Here is a 20,700-nt window from a genome sequence, read left to right on the forward strand (position 1 = left end):
TCCCACTTCTGACACCACGTGTGGCAAAGTGGGTGGTAGGGGGAACAGGTGTAGCAGTGATGCGGTGCAGGAATGATGGGCAGACAACTGTAATCCAGAAAATAAGCTTTTATTTTCCCTCCTGGTCTAGTGACCACAAATAATAAGCCCCGGCAATACACAACGATGTGTAAAGCTCGGGGCTGAAGAACACAGGTTGCAGTCCTGATAAAGGAAACAAAAACACGGTCACCCGTCTCGGGTGCGTGCAGTCGTGATGGTGGTGCGTGAATATACTTTATTCCGTGACAGTTCGTGAAGTGGTGATCCGGCTTGTGCTGGCCCAAGGCGACAGCTCCGGATGTGTGTTTAGCTGTCTAGTGATTTCAAAAGACACAGACAGTTAGTTTACAGAGACGAACAAACACAAACCCACACACACACAACTCTTTGCAGAGTAATACAGGGATTACGTCCTTCTCGGTCCTTGGCTTAACCCAAACGAAGGAAAAGAACAGCGTTACCCTGGCCCCTATATGTAATCCCGCATGATATCTAGGTAAACGGTTGCAGCTGCCTTATTACTTGCAGCTGCCCCTTGTTTACCTGTCAAATCAATACGGTCTTACAACAGAGTCTCGCTTCCTTCCAGGCTGACCCACTTTCCGGTCCCGGAAACGAACTGTCAGGCCAGCCCTTCCAGATACTTCTCCTCCCGTTCTTTAGCGCCCTCACAGGTCGGGAGGAAGATTTATCACCAGAACTCATTGTATTTCTGTCACAAGGGGTTTAAAACAATTTACCATATAGTCATCGATCACACATTTTAAAGTTCATACGAAAAGACAGTGGCGCGAACACACACCAACATACACAGTCTTGCAAATAAAACGGTCAGATAAAAATAAAAAGCAATACAGTGAACCTCACCTTTAATCAAACTGTTGCCCCGGCTTTCTTTTGCCTACTTTAGCATTACTATTATTATTATTATTATTATTATTATTTGTTTATTTAGCAGACGCCTTTATCCAAGGCGACTTACAGAGACTAGGGTGTGTGAACTATGCATCAGCTGCAGAGTCACTTACAACTACGTCTCACCCGAAAGACGGAGCACAAGGAGGTTAAGTGACTTGCTCAGGGTCACACAGTGAGTCAGTGGGTGAGGTGGGATTTGAACCAGGGACCTCCTGGTTACAAGCCCTTTTCTTTAACCACTGGACCACACAGCTTGCGCGGTCAACTTATTTCCTATGACACCGGTATGGTACGGGTTCGCCAGTTCGCAGTTACCGCAGGTAGCATTGTACAGGGATGCCCACCTGTGCAAGCTACTGGCAAAACCACTCAGTCAGTACTCACACGAGTAATGGTGATGCAAAAGCTGTCGGCATCAAAATGGCATCAAGATGCTGTGGTACAGATTGCAAGCAACCACAACCGAAGCAGCCTTTTGGTCCTGCGCAGCGCTGCTCTCACTACACTTGTGCCGCAGCACACATTGCAAACATGCCTGCGCTTAGTCAATGAGAAAAGAAAAATATTTCTCAACAAAACACACCCAGTTACACTTTAATCATACAAACCGTCTCGTAATTTTGGCCGAAGCCAAAACAAGAATAAAATAACTCCAGCCGGAGCTATCGCTGCCTGGGGGGGACAGCACAAAGTCAGACTACTTACGTTGCTTGATCCCCGGGAAGGAGCGACTCAAGCAGCTGGCTTCATGTGGGGCACAAGGCCGCAGCAGGACGTAATAAACCACAGGTTGTACTGCACAAATACGCGTAATTAGTAAAACTAATACAGTTCTTATTTTTAATACCACATTTTTAATTTGTGTAAAAACACAATAAATATGAAAATCTATAGCAGAAAAAGTAACTTATCTGAATCGGCTCTCCTGTCAGGTCAGTTCTTGAAAGAAAAAATGGCGCTGAGATCTGTGCACGCAGTCCTTTTACCCTCGGGGGCGGGCATTACTGCGTCACAGACTCGGCTGTGCAGCCATGGTATAGATTATCCAGGTTTCAGGGTCTTTAGGGGGTAAACACCCATTAGGTAAAGGTTACATGTCATACTTGAAAGGGAACTGCGTTTAGATACCACCAATATTGCATGTCACTTCCACAGTTCATCTGCTACATTTTTGCACATTTTGTGTTCAAGCATGATAATCCCTCTCCCCAGCAGGCTGTACAGATGGACATTCTATGGTCACCATGACAAGCCAACCCCAAACCCCCCACTCACCTGGTCCTTGACAGACAGACAGCATGAGACCAGCAGCTTAAGAAACAAACTAATTGCTCCTGTGTGACCCTAACAACTGTGACATAGTTTGCAATGCTTAAGTTCACAGATTTTTCACAATGTTTAATACTGCAAAAAACTGATGTTCTGTAATCTATTATACAGATTTGTTCTAGATTTATTCTCACAGAAATAAGTGGTGTTTAGAGAGGATCTTTGTTTACAAAGTAATTTGGGTAAAATACCACATTGTATAGCGACTTGTTAAAACTACAAGAAACAAAGTCAAGTAAACTAATGTTTCAATGTTTCCACATGGAAGATGTTTTAGCACTATTGAAAAATGAGTTTGTTCCCACATGTTAATTATTTCAAGAACTATTTTGACACATACAAAGTGGAAGTGCAATAATTGGAATATTTGTGGAAATAGCCTTAATTTCCATTAAAGTGATTGTAGCCAACAAAATAATTCCATAAATCACAGCCATTTTGCCCTTCCATTCGCTTCATTGCTCTCAAATGTGCAGTTTTTAAAGAATTACGTTACAGCAAACATGTATTTTCATCTGCTGCTACATTAAGTTCACAGTTTCCTTGCCATACCTCCTTGGTGATTTCACTCCAGCAGTTACTTCTGGGTTATATAAAGAATAAATGTGCATGGTGGAGAAAATGTATGGAACTTTTTTGTTACCTACAATTTCTTTAAGTTTCTGTCCTAAATATAGACTCACAGGTGTTTTTTTCAGCCACTTTCTCTGTATTTCAGTGTCTAAAGAAACTTACTATAATACAGCAAACATTAACTTTTTAATAGATCTATATAAATACAGACTGTAAAAGTGTCAGTGGGTATGAGTCACAGAACTGCTCCTGGAAAGCTGTTTTTTTATTACAGCTTTCAGTCAGGGATTAGTAAAATTGCTCAATTTGTTGACCAGCAGCATTCTATCAATTTGCACTATACTCTACTCATTTGTTTTGTAAATGCTGCCAGTGGATACAAGGTAATGTTGTCAATGTATGTCTTTTAATGGTCTGGCCTTTATATGACGAGCATGTTTCTGCAAATGTTGCTAAGAGAAGATGTACAGTCTTGAGAACCAGCATGTAGGACCGTCTCTTGCAATAGTGTCGTTATAATTGTTTCTGCATGAAGACCGCTCATCAAAATGTTTGTCAGCGAGTTTTTCGTCAGTACTTCTGAGTAACCCAAATATATCCCTTCCCCATCTACTGCTACTTCACCCTTGATGACAAGCATGATGAACGAAGGAAAACATCCCCCTAAATCTCTAAACTAGTGACTGTGAAAAAAAAACACAACCAAAATCCACTAGAACTTCCTCTAGAAATATGCCACTGTGTGTCAGCAGTCAGGATATCCCACCTTTGTGTTCTCTTATCTTGTGAAACGTGTGAGGGCTGGGTTTTAATTGGTTAGCAACATCTGCAGTGTAAGGAAGGGTTACCATAGTGACCATGTTATCTATATCCTCCATGTATTTCCTCGCAGATGAAACTGAACAAATTGGACAAAGCGGTGTTAGAGGCCAGTGTGCCAGTGTATGAAACACTCAGAATGGACTCACTGGAGTGAAAAAATGTCTGGGGTTTGTGAAGGGGTTTTTTTCTTATTTTTTTTTTTTTTTTTTTAAATAAATCAAAATAAGAAAGCACTGTGAGACAGAATCGAACAGGCTTCATGGGGTTCCAGAGTTGGAGAGCTGAGGCTCTGTGGAAGGTTCTGCTGCAGTTTGGGGTTTTAAGCTTGTACTGCTGGGATATAGGAGGAGCTGTTGCCCTCTCTCCAACTCCAGCATCCCAAATTCAGCACAAACCAGTCTACAGTTTCGGCAGGAGCTTCCTGGGACTGGATAAATGTAATGCCTGTATCGGCACATCCATTTGCAAGAAATTCTTCAAGGAAGAAATAAGGTAAAAAAAAACCCAAAATGTATTAGATTCTGAACCATGTTTTTTTTAGGCACAATATATATACTTTATATATATATATATATATATATATATATATATATATATATATATATATATATTAAAACCTTTGGATGCATGTTAATGTTATGTTAATCGAATTATTGAACTTTCACAAAAAAAATGTGCTTTGGAGTTCTGTTTTGTCCCAGTGAAAAGTTTTCTGCTATTTGACAAACTTGCAAAAAACTTTTTGTTGCAAGTTTGTGTTGCAGGTAGAATTATTGTTAGTGTTCCAAGTTGAGTCTAGCTAGATTTATATTAAATAAATAAATAGTATTGCTGAAAAAATAAGGTAAATATTGCTTTGAACAACTAAACTAAACTTTTTCAACTTCAGTTAGAAATGGCAATACAATCGATATTACTTTTAAAACTTTTTTCTGGGATACAAAACTAGTCTTGGGTGAGAGAGTGTCCGAAAGAATATTTGCTTCTAAGTAGATGTTATTTTAATATTAAAATACTTGTTTTGTTCGGAGTCCAATTTTAGACTAGCATTAATTTTCCTGTTTACATACAATAGATGAAGGGAAGTGTCTGTTTGGGGCTGATGTCAGTTTAGTAAAACAGAGGAAACTTCCCTCTAGAGTATAAATGCTAAGAGAACTTGCAGAATTCAATGACAAGCGTTTTTAGTATGCTACAGTGCTACCTCTATTTTATTGTCTGTCTTAAACATAAAAAAGTGAGCTATTGAAAACAGTGAATCTGTGAAGGGCCCTTATACAGTCACATTTAGGATTTGTATACTTTACTGTCAACATGGTCTACGTGTTACCGTACTTATCAAACCGTTAAATAACCAGGAACACTGTTCTTTACTAGGGCAATTGACAAATAAATACAAAACATTATTTTCTACTTCAGATGCAGTTATACTTCTTCCTAGAGTGAGAAAATAATAAGATGGTGAAGGATGACACTAAAATGTATCTTCTAAATGTTCTCTTTTAGAAGGCGTGTGCAGCCAATAGCAACTCAGAACTGGGAGAATTTGAAATGCACAATGTGAAAAGAGCACTTTATCCTCTACACATGTATACATTGCGGTGCAATTTCACTTATGTTGTTTTAGACAATCCCTGTCACGCTTTTCAGATATGGCTTGCCACTCAGATAACACATTTCAGTTCAGTACTGTTACAAAAAGCACCTTTTTTTTGTTAATGCTAGTGACCAAGGTGTCTTGACACTATTTGGCCCTCTCTCTTTAATTATATTCCAGTGAGAGGGAACACAAGGCCGGGGTGTGGGTCTTGCCAGGATTGATCATTTTAATACACCAAAATAACAATTCAATAATTCTTATTCAGGTTGACAGAAAATGTTTTTCTGGCCTAAGAAATGTATTGCTTTATGGATTACCAGCTATTTATCTAAGGTTCAGTTGAAATCCCAAGGTAAATAGCTCAAGAATAAATAAATGCGAGGTAATTGAAAGGGATTTGAACACAATAGATGAAGGAATATTAACCCAGTCTCCTCTTTCACAGGTTTCACAACTGGTTGTCTCCACGTCTGAAGCTGCCCCTCAGCTACAAGAAGAGCTACCCTGGGAACTACACTGACGATTCAGAGAATTGGAGACCAGTTGTCGTTTCTCGCTTGCTCACAAAATACAAGCATGACGTGTCGGACACGAATATCTGCACCTCTGCAGCGAAGGGGGTGACCTGCAGCATTGAGAACGTGCTGAGAAGCACCAGACGCTTTCAAAAGTGGACAAGCTCAAACTTGCTCACTCCCGACCTGGTGCAGGTGAGCCACTTTCACAAAGAAGTAGGAGCGAGCATGGTTTAAGGATTTAGTAGAAGGCATTGCAGTAAGTTACATGGGGGAATACTTTGTATCAGCAATCTAGTTTGCCATAAATAAAATAGATCTATTTGAATTCCAAGAGTTGATGCTGTTCATTAACTGTTATTTAAAAAAAAAAAAAAAATAACAAAAATTAGGTGGTTTCACAGACCCTGATTAGCACAAATCCTGGACTACCTTAAGGTAATATTAGGTAGTCCAAGACTAGTGCAAACTGGGGTCGGTGAAACTTAAATGTTAATTTTTTTATTACAATTTACCTTTGAAGTTGAGATACTGGTGGTCTTGAAAGCCACTGTTCGTATCTGTATATAACATTTAATCTAATAAACATAAATACTATAACACTGCAGGCACATTAGCCTGTAGCTAATGGTCTTCCTCTGCATTGCCAGCATGATCACAATTTCTTTAGCTGCCGGTTACAACATACATTAATGATGTCTTGCTTTTCCAACTGCTGTAGAGAAAAACAGCAGTAAAACCAGGTACCGAGGTGTAACACACTGTCGCTAAGTGCAGTGGCTTGAAGTTCACAAAAAAAAACATTTGAAAAGGGTTGGAACGAGATTTCTGTTTGTTGACAGCTATAATTTTTGGGCAATTTGAAATGTACTAAAAACTGAAATTGCCTTGTCTATTGACAGGGGTTATCCAGTCCCATGCTGCGATGCCCGTCTCAGAGGCTTCTGGATCGCATAGTGCGCCGTTACGCTGAGGTGCTGGATGCAGGAAGCATTCTAATGAAACACTTCACAGACCGCGATAAACTGAGACTGCTTTACACACTCGCTGTCAATCAACATCCTATAATGCTACAGGTAACAGGGTTTTTATATATATATATATCACTAACTAGGTGATTAAGTGCATATGCTAGTCATAGTCACTCAAGCGTGTCATGGTTAACGATAAATGATCGAGGATGAGTGATTTATAGACCTTATTTTTTTTTAAAAATAGATGTGTTATAATAGTGAGAAGTTTATTTTGATGCTCGGTATATATATATATATATATATATATATATATATATATATATATATATATATATATATATATATATAAAGCTGTATACTGACATAGTTTATGTTAATCCGTACTACATTGTTTAGTTTTGGTTTAAAAAAATTAGGTAAGCAGATTATTTATATATATATATATATATATATATATATATATATATATATATATATATATATATATATATATATATATATTAGGGGTGTGCCGATACTCATATTTATTAATAATTATGTTTAGTCGTCAGCAGGTATTAAATAAATCAAAACACACCTTTAGTAAGGTGTTGACTTCAAACAAGAAAGACTGAGCTTCATTCACCAACTGAGTATCAATCAATGGCAATTAACTTCCTTTTAAAAGCTGACAGGAATCACATTTTCCTTTCACCTGAGGGCGCTGACACTTTTACTGCCTCAAACCGACAATGAAAATATATTGCAAAACTAGCAAAAGCAACTGATTCATCATGTAAATGTTCCTTAAACCTACCTCGCGTTACTGCTGTGGAAACTGGGATATATATTTGTTTGTGGAGTTTATTCAGAGAACACCTTGCCTAGTACTACAATGCACTGCAGATATGATGGAAACTAAGGAGAGTGAAAAAAATAATTAATATGAAAAGGATAAAAGGAAAGCAATAAAAATAATGGCTTATGAAATCCAAATTAGTTTTAGTTCTTTTGATCATGACAGGATCTATATTTAATAATCAGATTGTTAACGATTGATGCTCAGCAAGTGTGTAAACATGGATAACCGAGGGACACTTTTTAATTAACTAATTTTACTCCATTTAATTAATACCTAACAACTTCAAATTTCTTAAAGGTAATTATTGGGAAAATGCAAGTATCAGCACACCACTATATATATATATATATATAATAATTTTTTGGGTTTTGTAAAAATCAGATTTTCCCTGGAACAGAAGGATGGCCCTTTGTAAGATACTACGGGTCTTGTGGGAGAATGATGGTATCTGCGAGCACCAATCCCATCAGGCAGTTCTACGGCTCCTCCCCCGAGACCACATCAGACCTAGCGTACCAGCTCCTACATGTCACCCAGTCTCTGAGAACAAACGGGCTCAACTACCATCTCTACTACACCGGGGTCAGAGACGACATGTTTGGCATGTTCGAGGATGGGCGGCTGTTCATCACAGATGCCAGCACCATAGGAGTCATCGATAAGCAGGAAGGTAAGCAGCTTGCGCTGTAGATAGCCTTTTTTGTTGTTGTTGCAAGGTGTAGTGGAAATTTCAATATCTCCTTTTAGACCCGAAAAGAAATGTGCCAAGAGACAAAATGAGTCAAACAGAAATTTACCTTTAATAGATAAGTTTGCAAACTGGAGCGTTCAACAGAGTGACGCAGACTCTGTTAGCAATAGCAGAATCGCACACCCAGCTGATTTTTTATGCAGCTTATATAGTTTTCTGGAACATCATACAAAGGGGGAAATTAAACAGTGTAACCATATAAGGATTGGTTATCTAGCTTAAAAGAAGTGGAGACCATATAGGGTCATAGTCAGGTTATAGAACAAGAAATTATCTCCATTTCGGAGAATCATAAAACAGTCATAAGACAAGTTTGTGCTAGACATGACAGCTAAAATTAGTTTAAACTGGTTGCGCCTTGTTACCCACAAAGTTGTTTACTTTTAGATCCTCATTGGTTCATTCGAATGGGGAGATTAATAGTAAGTCTCTGATTGGTTGTTGTTACCCGTCAGTGGGGGATGATTTCCCCCCCCCCGCGAGTTCCAAGGAACAGTCAGTTCAGTATAATGCAATTTATACTTTTTATAAGTCATTATTTTCCTTATTACATGTCCTGTTAGTCCTATTGACTTGGGACAGGCTTCAACTTAAACTTAACGTTACAACCTATATTGTTATCTTAAAACCTATTTGTTTGTTATTGAGCAAGCTAAACAAGTGTAATAAAAATTCCATTACAAAGGGAAGGCAGCTCACAAAGCTTGATGGAAGATTATCTTGTTATGTCAACATCACCAAATTGAACTGCTGAGATCTGGTGATCTTGACAACAAATAGTTTTTAATTTGTATTTCTTTAAAAGAGAATGAATTAACCGTATCATGTTTTTTGTTTTGCATATTAAAACTATTGATCCTGGTAATACCCACATATGATGACAGGGTGGGATCAAGGCTGGCTTGTGGCAGGAATATACATTTTCAAGGGCTCGACAGTGCGTTGAATAAATTAGACTAAACTTTTAACCCCCTCTTAAACAAGTGAAATACAAAATAAAACACAAATAGAGAGCAGAACACATGCTTCTTGTTCATTAAGTATCCATGCCTTTTTGTCATCTTCATTGTGCTGGGTGTTCGGTGTAGCCGTTTTTATTCCTTGATTGCATCTTCATGAACGAGGCTCCACAATCACAATGGAAATCATCAAGCCCATAGGGACAGAGGTGTTACATCACTTTCCTGTCTGAAAAGCAAACATCTATAAAATATATCTATCTAGTCAATTCTCATGAATACAAATTTCAAGGGATTAGCAAAACAATTAGTATTTTCAGTAATTCATATTATCAAGCCAAATGCATACTGTCAGATCAAATTTCAATTACAGAACAATGAAAAGTATTGTACTAAGTGAACTTTTAAAAAGTATGTATTGCAAATGAACTGCAATTGAAATGTGCATGTCCCATTCTGATCACGGGCATTTTTAAACCACAAAAGCAAGGTTTCCTCAACATCAGGTATTGAGCAGATCGGAATAACTGACTACTTTAGTCCAGCTTGATGATCATCAGCCTGTATTATCGTACCCCAGTCTTTCAGAATGGTTGAAAAAGTGTTCGTGGGAATGTTGAGATCTGCATCAACATCTTTCGTTTTCAGGTACAGTGGTGCATTATCTAACCCTTTCAACACCTCCACTTTTGTCTGCAAGGATAAGGCACCCCTTGTTACATCTTGTTAGTGAAATCTGGACCCCTTCTGTCTTGCATAATTCCTTCAGCTCAGACAGACTGGATACGCAGTGCTTGTCTACAGCTTTTTTCAGTCCAAAGCATTTCTATTGGATTCAGATCCGGTAATTGTGAAGGCCATTCCAGAACTTTGTTGAAGAATGCTTCAGATTCCTGTTCATATTTCTTGGCAAAATATTGATGGTTTATTTAATTCATTTTCTTGGTTTAAGTGCATACAGCTCTTCTGTGTTCAGGTGTGTTTCTACAGCTCTTTCACATGCCTGATGCTTCTAAATATTTCTTTAAGTCCTTGACTATGAATATTCTTTTTAGCTGCTCTGGTCAATTCTCCTACCTTCTGTACCTGTAAGTTTCTTTGGACATCCACACCTTTCAAGTGTTTCAGTTGAATTTGTTCAGTGGTACTTGATTATTGCTCGTATTGTGGATTTTGGTATTCCATATATTTCTTTGATACTGTTCTGTAGCTATTTCCTTTGTTGTATTTTGCTACGAGTGATTTTCTCAAACGTGAACCCAACAAATTTATCTTGATCATCTGCTGTGTTGCCAAAACGTTCTTCTTCAACAGATGTTAGAAATAATTACTTTTTCTGGCTATTGACTTTATAATGCCGCTTAGTTACTGTCTAATGCAGAGGTTCCCAAACGTTTTTTTTGCTGTGCCCCCTTTCCGAGGTGAATGCCCCATCTGCACTTTCCCCTTCTAATAAACAGTACAGTATTTAAAAAAAAAAAATTTTCCCATGGGAACATCATGATGGGAAATGTAGTTCTAAGCGGTCCATGCGGGTACATGGGAAGCCATCTTGAGGCAGGGAATGGAATTTAAAAGTTTAAAAAAGTGGTCAAAATGTAAAGAAAAAAAAAAGAAAATTAAAACAATACACACACCGTACATAAATAGTTATAGCAACACATGGGAACATGTAACACAATAAAATAAAAAGGTCCTTATGTACCCTTATGTAAGTTCATTGAGCTTGTCAAATATGTCAGTCAAATAGCCCGGTAAAACTTGAAAGTGCTGGTCGAGTAAGTGTTGAAGTGGGGAGTGAGAGTTCATCATGATTTATGTATCGAACATAAACCATTATTTGGGCTGCATTGGAAAAAGGGGTGTTACCTCACTGCTTCAACAAGCTGCTGCATTCAACAAGGGCAGCAGTGTGGAGTAGTGGTTAGGGCTCTGGACTCTTGACCGGAGGGTTGTGGGTTCAATCCCCAGTGGGGGACACTGCTGTTGTACCCTTGAGCAAGGTACTTTACCTAAATTGCTCCAGTAAAAACCCAACTGTATAAATGGGTAATTGTATGTAAAAATAATATGATATCTGTATAATGTGAAATAATGTATAATGTGATATCTTGTAACAATTGTAAGTCACCCTGGATAAGGGCGTCTGCTAAGAAATAAATAATAATAATAATAATAATAATAATGTCTTCCGCCATATCAGCAATTCTGTGGCTAACCGTTTTGTCAGATAGTGGAATGAGACTTAACTGATCAGCAACTTTCCTTTCACATACTATCGATGCCATTTCAATTTCTGCTAGCAGCACAAGATCTTCACCAATCGTAGGAGACAGCCTACAATGCTTCATGCTTTGGCAGGTGTTCCGTTGCTTTCTTCAATTAACCTCCTCTGTCCTTTGAGTTGAAAGAGCTTTCGTTCAAAAAATCTTGTGGCTTATCTTTGAGATAGAGTGTTTGGTCTCCAGATGGCGTTACTTTTAGTTTGTTTGGTTTCTTGCTATCACTGGCAAAAACATCCGCACAAACAACACATTGTGGTCGCTGATGTTCATCAGAACCAGTACATGTAAATCCCAGGTCCAAGTAAGAGGGTTGGTATTTCCTGTTCTTTTTTTGCTCGGATTTACCTGTTCCTTCATCTGGATCAATATCCTCGTCTAGAAAAGTCTAGAAAATGCTGGATAATAGGTGAACATTCTTAGAGAGTATAAAAGGGTTAAGCATAGGATGATTGCTGTCATTACCAATAAGTTAATATGGGAAAAAGTAAAGAGCTATCTGAAGACCTTAGGCAGAAAATTATTTATTGTCATAAAGCTGGAGAAGGATTCAAGAAGATTTCCAAGCATCTGAGTATCCCAATTTCAACTATTGTTTATATTATCAAGAGGTACAAGACTCATGGTGCTGTCACACCGCTCCCTCAGTCTGGAAGAATTGTGAGAAAGGTTAATAACAATCCGAGATTGACTGCCAAAGATATTCAAAGTGAATTGGCTGCAAGTGGGACTGGGGTTTCCATTTCAACCATAGGTCCAGTATTGCATGGTGAAGATCTCAATGGTCGCAGGCCAAGGAAAAAGTCACAAGGACAATCGCTTAGAGTTTGCAAAACGGCATTTGAATGATGAATATGAGATCTGGTCAAAGATTTTGTGGATTGATGAAACAAATATCGAGCTATTTGGTCACGCTGATAGTCGTTACTTTTGGAGAAAGTCTGGTGAGGCGTACAAAGAAAAGAACACCATACCTACTGTCAAGCATGGAGGTGGTAATATCTTTCTATGGGGCTGTTTTTCCTCTAATGGCGCAGGAAATTTAGTTTCAATACATGGTAAAATGGCTTCCATAGCATACCAAAATATACTGGCCAATAATCTGCAACCCTCCACTGCAAAACTTGGTTTAAAGTGCAACTGGATGTTCCAACACAACAACGATCCAAAGCACACATCAAAATCTACTTCAGAATGGTTAAAGAAGAAGAAAATGAAGGTTCTGGAATGGCCTAGTCAAAGTCCCGATCTAAATCCGAATTGAGAATCTTTGGTATGAGTTGAAGGCGGCTGTGCACAAGACAAGTCCATGGAATTTGAATAACTGGAACAATTTTGCATTGAAGAAAGGTCAAAAATCACTAAAGAATCATGCCAAAAGCTCATTGACAAATATCCCAATCGTTTAAAAGAGGTTACTATTGCTAAATGTGCCTCAGCTAGCTATTAATTTCATTTTCTTTGTCAGGGTGTGAATACTTATGAATTAGCATTTTTGTTTTTCCAAAAAATTGCTGAAATAAATAATTGTAGACATCTATTTCTATTACTTTTTTCCTCATCCACAAAAGCAAAACTGTTGCTACAAAAGATTTTTCCTCAAATTCTTTGGATAAAACTTTTGACTACGACTGTATGTATGTATGTATGTATGTATGTATGTATGTATGTATGTATGTATGTATATACATATATACACACACTCTCTCTCTCTCTCTCTATATATATATATATATATGTGTGTGTGTGTGTGTGTGTGTGTGTGTGTGTGTACACACATACATACATTATAAAAGGGCAAAGCAGTTTGCTTCTGTGTTTGGAATATGAAACAGTAATGAACAGGGCCAGAGTACAATTCCAAAAGTAAAAAAATAAAAACAACAAAATGCTAATGTCCAAATAACAACCACAATGTACCCTGTTTATCTGCAAGACGGTAAGAAAACCTTGAAAACTCCATTGGGATTCAGTCACAAAACAATACCATTTAATGGCCTCCAAAATAAAATCCACGGGGCGAATTGTAAAAAGAACAGAAAATAATCAGGGAACCAAAAGCAGCTGTATCGCTCACATACCACAGCACATGCAACAATGTATAAACTCTGCTACTCCTTGTAATTTATATTGCTTTATTTTCGCCTTCAACATAAATCTTAATGTATACTGCAAATGTCATCACTTTTTGACCACATCTGCCACCCACCTTTCCAATGAATTACAAAATCTCTCATGTTGATCTTGCATAGAAATATAATTGGGAACATCCTGCCTTGTTGAGATTACAGTGTGCAGCCTTCCTTTTACACCAACAATGCTGTTTAGAGAACTATAAAATCTTCAGTATCTGGTCTCCAATGTTAATTAAGAGCAATATCAGAGTTATATTTGCGGTTTGTACTCGACTTCATCTAGTTGTGTCGATGCACATTGCAAGTTTGTTTCAGTCATCACACCTTGGTGACTATTCAAAACTCAGAAGTTTAAAGCAGCTCTGTGGCCTCAATAGAGCTCCCAGAATCATGTCTAACCACAAAGTTTATCTGGTATACCTGTGTTACCATTAACGTGTCCCCCTTCTGCACTCTTCACCTAGTGGATCTAAGATATGTAATGTAAATACTGGTGCATTTCTTACTGCCACTAGAGGCAGTGTGTTGCAGGGGGACATATTCATGGTTACACTCAGGTGTTCCAGCTATCCTTAGAGGTTTGGTGCTTTAAACTTTTACAAAGTCACCAGGAAGCGATGACTGAAACAGTAAAGGATACAACGTGAATCTAAACAACAAGAATAGTTTGTTAAAAGAACTCTGGCATTTCATAGCCATGATAATTTGCTCTTTATGCTACCTATATGCTTGTGATCTGACCTTGCTGCAATTAAATTGAAAAAACACACCGCATGTACTGTTGCCCCTTTTATCAGAAGCTTGTCAAGTGCAACACTAAAGCTTAAAGTGAACCGACAAAAAACTGGAACAGACTGGTGATTTGAACTTGAACTAAATCTGTATCACAGGCTTGTAGGAGTTGAGTAAAAATATATATTATATATATATATATATATATATATATATATATATATATATATATATATATATATATATATATATATATATATATATACACACACAGTACAAAAGTTTTAGGCAGGTGTGAAAAAATGCTGTAAAGTAAGAATGCTTTCAAAAATAGACATGTTAATAGTTTATATTTATCAATTAACAAAATGCAAAGTGAGTGAACAGAAGAAAAATCTACATCAAATCAATATTTGGTGTGACCACCCTTTGCCTTCAAAACAGCATCAATTCTTCTAGGTACACTTGCACACAGTTTTTGAAGGAACTCGGCAGGTAGGTTGGCCCAAACATCTTGGAGAACTAACCACAGTTCTTCTGTGGATTTAGGCAGCCTCAGTTGCTTCTCTCTCTTCATGTAATCCCAGACAGACTCGATGATGTTGAGATCAGGGCTCTGTGGGGGCCATACCATCACTTCCAGGACTCCTTGTTCTTCTTTACGCTGAAGATAGTTCTTAATGACTTTCGCTGTATGTTTGGGGTCGTTGTCATGCTGCAGAATAAATTTGGGGCCAATCAGATGCCTCCCTGATGGTATTGCATGATGGATAAGGATCTGCCTGTACTTCTCAGCATTGAGGAGACCATTAATTCTGACCAAATCCCCAACTCCATTTGCAGAAATGCAGCCCCAAACTTGCAAGGAACCTCCACCATGCTTCACTGTTACCTGCAGACACTCATTCGTGTACCGCTCTCCAACCCTTCGGCGAACAAACTGCCTTCTGCTACAGCCAAATATTTCAAATTTTGACTCATCAGTCCAGAGCACCTGCTGCCATTTTTCTGCACCCCAGTTCCTGTGTTTTCGTGCATAGTTGAGTCGCTTGGCCTTGTTTCCACGTCGGAGGTATGGCTTTTTGGCCGCAAGTCTTCCATGAAGGCCACTTCTGACAAGACTTCTCCGGACAGTAGATGGGTGTACCAGGGTCCCACTGTCTTCTGCCAATTCTGAGCTGATGGCACTGCTGGACATCTTCCGATTGTGAAGGGAAGTAAGCATGATGTGTCTTTCATCTGCTGCAGTAAGTTTCCTTGGCCGACCACTGCGTCTACGGTCCTCAACGTTGCCCGTTTCTTTGTGCTTCTTCAAAAGAGCTTGGACAGCACATCTGGAAACCCCGGTCTGCCTTGAAATTTCTGCCTGGGAGAGACCTTGCTGATGCAGTATAACTACCTTGTGTCTTGTTGCTGTGCTCAGTCTTGCCATGGTGTATGACTTTTGACAGTAAACTGTCTTCAGCAACCTCACCTTGTTAGCTGAGTTTGGCTGTTCCTCACCCAGTTTTATACCTCCTACACAGCTGTTTCTGTTTCAGTTAATGATTGTGTTTCAACCTACATATTGAATTGATGATCATTAGCACCTGTTTGGTATAATTGTTTAATCATACACCTGACTATATGCCTACAAAATCCCTGACTTTGTGCAAGTGTACCTAGAAGAATTGATGCTGTTTTGAAGGCAAAGGGTGGTCACACCAAATATTGATTTGATGTAGATTTTTCTTCTGTTCACTCACTTTGCATTTTGTTAATTGATAAATATAAACTATTAACATGTCTATTTTTGAAAGCATTCTTACTTTACAGCATTTTTTCACACCTGCCTAAAACTTTTGCACAGTACTGTATTTTTTTTTTACTCAACTCCTACATGTCTTCTCTTGTTTTTATATATATATATATATATATATATATATATATATATATATATATAAACAAGAGAATACATGTAGGAGTTGAGTAAAATATATATATATATATAATTTTTTTTTTTTTTTTTACTTAACTCTCCTAGATTGCTGTAGCCAGTGCGGTTTCATAGCGCCTTATCAAAAGACAGCTTCAGCAGTATATATATATTTTTTTAATTGACAGCTACTGGTAAGCCACAGATACCTTTCATAATTTGAATGTTGGAAGTGCCGAGTCCCTTCCTGTGTCAGTTTGGGTATTTGTGGTGTATACCTCCCTTTGTTTAAAAAAAAAAAAATCTCCAGTTTTTCTGAGAAAGTTTTCTTGATTCATAACCAAATCAACTACGATGTCTCCGTTGTCTGATAACTTTTAATTTGTAAAAAGCAATTCTAAATATTTCTTTGAAATTCTCAATATAAATTCTCAATAATGGTCTCTCTACAATATTAGCAATATCGTGCGAAATTCAACTATTCTTACACCGCACACCCTAGCATATTTATGTCCCGCCTCTGCTCACTAATGATTGGACAGCTGCAAAACCAGGGCAGCTCTTTGACTTTCCCCATTGGTTAAACTCACAAGACCTTCAACTGAAACAGAGACTACCTTCAGCGGTATATGTCCCGCCTCTGTTCACTCATGACTGGACACCTGCATAACAAGGGGCAGATCTTTAAATCTCCCATTGGTTAAACCTACTCAAGACCATCACTGTTTATGTCACTTGTCCACTCACTCACTTATGATTGGACTGCCGCGGAGAAAATGCAGATCTTCCATTGGTTTATTTTATTTTATATATTAAAAATAAAAATAAAACTATATATATATATATACGATTTGAAAAAGAAAAACGGCTGTGTACAAAAAGGTGCTAAATCTGAAAAGGGCAATGTAGGTGTACAAAAATTTGAATAATTGATATCTATCTATCTGTAATTTATATTTGAATACCCTTCTTTTTTTGTAGGTCTTCATCAGTCCAATGACAGGCTACAGGATTACAGGGATGTCTTCTCTTGTTTGAGTTTGAACTGCAAGAGCTCTCCACCTTGCCAGACTGTAAGAGAGTCACAAAGCCTGCTCTTAATCTGCAGGGATATTCTTCCAAAACTGTTGCAGCCCAGCCAAAATCAAAACAAGCACCTGCAAAATGAAATGGACAGACTAATAAGTCTTTGTGGAAACAGTATGCTCCCTGACAGCAGTATTATAAATGCAGCAAATGCACTGATGGCCCTGCTCCAACCACTGCGCCCTTGCAGTCCGCACTTTGCTTACAGATACCCAGAATGTAAATATAACAATGCATTTTGACTTGGACGGCAACCTTCAAGCAGGGAAGTGAAGGCACGTGTACTGTTCATGTACTGTATCACATGCAACAATTTATTAAACATAACTCTACTATCCTTGTAATATATTCAACTTGTTTTTTGCAATTAATGTTCCAGATAGAGAACAGTGCAAAAATTGTATAAATGGGCCACTGACAATCTATGCACATGAAATACATGCCGTTAAAGTATTTGAAAAAGTTAACAGTTAATGCTTGCTGCTTTGACTTTTGCTTTCCTTCCATTTTACTTCTAGACATTCTATCTGAATGTCGTGCCTTGAAAAGGAGCTTCCTGATTAGTGGATGAAAGTTCAGAGGTTTCTAAATTTATAATTTTGCTAATTGATGGTTAAAGTTCTCTTGATTACTAAAATCCTTCTGGGAAGTTTTGGAAGTACTAACGAAAATTCTGTTCTCCATAAGGATTCAGATCTGGTGATTCCGTAGACCAGGAGAGTTGAAGAAAGGACTATATATTTCGTATTCTTCATTCAGTTAATGATCGAACAATAACGCAATTGAAAAATAGAACCCAGTCCATGCCTGGTTGAGAACCTTGTAATCGCTTCAATTAGACTTTAAAAGAAAAACATAAAATTCAGACATAGAAGTCAATCATGGGGTTTCCATGCGGGTTAATTTACACGTGAAATGGCGATGCGTGTGCACGTTTGGGAGAATTACTCGTGTAAATCAAGTTTGTGGCTGAAAAAAACGGCCAAAGAGAGGTCTAAGGTAAATCTCGTTTACTCGTGTAAATGACGAAAAACATGGGGAAATAAACGCCCAGTTTCGCATGGAAACCCGCAGCTTGTTTACTCTTAAGTGACATCACTATAATTATTGCAAGGGAGCAGGTCAGTTGTTACTTTGGATTCCAAGACAGCAGAAAGTAAGTGGCTGATGGGCGGATTTATGGTTAGCAGTGTTGTAGTTCACCTTAATGATAATGCGGGCGGCTTTTTTATTATTGTTTTTTGCTGTGTCATGTTGTATATCTCTTGTGGGTTTACAGTTCTGTATAAAACCACTTACCATGAACTGTTATATGCCCTTGTTCTAGTATTAAATCAGCTGTTTGAGAATACCCTTGCTGTAAAAACTATGCTAAAGTTAAACACGAAGAGCAAGTGGGCTGCTTACTACATGTCTGTAACTGAATTCCCTTGTGTTTGATCCCAGCTATGTCCAAAGACAACGCGTGTCCGCCCTCCACTCAAATCGCTGGAGCGAGGAGGAAACCCGGGCATTAATAAGTATAGTTAGTGACTTGGATGTGTTGAGCCAGCTTGATCGCCCGGAACAGCGCAACAAGCATGTGTACAAACAAGGGTTGATGCCCTCTCAGAAAGAGGAATAGAGCACACAGTCTAGGGTCACATTTAAAAAATTGAAACTGTCCTACCTGCAAGAACGAGCAAGGAGGTGCCATTCGGGAGAAGCAGGACTGTCCCGCAGAGCAATGCTTTTTGCTTCAGTTACATCAGGCATAGTTACGTACGTGTTGCAGTGCCTCTGAACAAGGAAGTTGACAAACTTGTAAATACAGCGATGAACTGTGGTTTTATGCACCCCAAACACATTGCCAATTACCCTGTACTCAGCTGAGGATGCCAGCCTATACAGAGCAATCTTTTTTTTCACTGGCACAGGAGGCCATATGCAATTCTTTTTTGGCTGCATATCTTCCTTCACCAATTCCACTATAATGCTTAGGTCGGCCAGTGTCCTCGGCTCACCGCGCACCAGTGACCCCTGTAGTCTGGCCAGGTGCCTGCGGGCTTGCCTGTAAGCTGCCCAGAGCTGTGTTGTCCTCAGACGCTGTAGCTCTGAGGTGGCTGCACGGTGAGTCTGCAGTGTGAAAAAAAAAAAACAGTCGGCTGATGTCACACGCTTTAGAGGACAGCGTGTGTTCATCGTCGCTGCTCCAGAGTCAGCGTGGGGGTGGTAGCGGTGAGCTGAGCCCAAAAATTATTGGATATGCCAAATTGGGAGAAAATAATCTAGTAATTGGAGATTGCTAAATTAAAAAAGCACATCATTATAAAACACATTATTAACCAACCAGGCATGGGGTATTTTGCTTTATTATAGCAGCTTAGATTCATTCGTGTAGCAGTTCTCTGCGCATGGAAACCACATTTTCACAAAATTTCACTAGTAATCTTCAAACATAGCACGAGTACTTTATGCATAGCTAATTTACATATCAACCCCCACCTTTCCGATTCATTTGCATGATGTCGGGTGAAAAGCCCGGTTTACTCAAGTAAAATAAACTGAGCGAATAGAAACCCAAAAAAGCATTTCACACAAGACAATTTCTGGAGCTAAAAAAAAAAATCCACCTCAGACTGTTATCTCAATTACCTGTGTGAATCTTGCTTTTCAATCACCAACAATAAAGAGATGAAAAAAACTGGGCTCATCTTTTCAGTAAGCCATGATGATAATCAGAAATGCATGGGTGAAAGTGGCCAATGATCATTCTGACTGAAACTCCCGAGGCAAAACCAATCTTTTGGCCAGGGGTCTGGGGGCCACCTAGGCCCGCTGAAGCTCTGGGGTTATACAATACAAGCTCTCTGTATTCCGAAACATTGTGGACCACTTTCAGAAGCAAATCTGAACTTGACTTTGTAGAAAATGACATTTAGAAATGACTTTACTTAGAACTTGTCATTTTACCATATGGATCAACCTGGTAAATCCCACGAGGCTAATTAACAAACATAGTTTTTGAAATGTTACTCATCAGACTTTTTACATGTATGCCCAATTCACATAACATACATTTTATAAAACATCAGCAGCAAAATCATATACAATACCTGCTTAACTCAATCAGATGACCATTTTGACAGTTTTCTAAAGACCTAATTTAAGGAGTTTGACAATTTTCAATGTTGATAACTAATATTCAACTGTAAAAAATAAAGCAGTTTATTTATCTGTATAATAA

At 38.4% G+C, this 20,700-nt stretch overlaps 1 protein-coding gene across 1 annotated transcript; it reads left to right on the forward strand.

Annotated features, from left to right (window-relative positions):
• Window positions 1-3,858: 3,858 nt before the first annotated feature.
• dipk2b (divergent protein kinase domain 2B) lies at window positions 3,859-20,196 on the forward strand. The gene is made up of 5 exons (XM_034011421.2): window positions 3,859-4,176; window positions 5,730-5,994; window positions 6,702-6,875; window positions 7,996-8,284; window positions 17,370-20,196. Exons 1-5 carry the CDS (start codon window positions 3,944-3,946, stop codon window positions 17,714-17,716), a joined length of 1,308 nt encoding a protein of 435 aa, XP_033867312.1. The 5' UTR covers window positions 3,859-3,943; the 3' UTR covers window positions 17,717-20,196.
• The last annotated feature ends 504 nt before the right edge of the window (window positions 20,197-20,700 follow it).

The sequence above is a fragment of the Acipenser ruthenus genome, chromosome 8, assembly GCF_902713425.1.
Source record: "Acipenser ruthenus chromosome 8, fAciRut3.2 maternal haplotype, whole genome shotgun sequence".
NCBI classification, from domain to species: Eukaryota; Metazoa; Chordata; class Actinopteri; order Acipenseriformes; family Acipenseridae; genus Acipenser; species Acipenser ruthenus.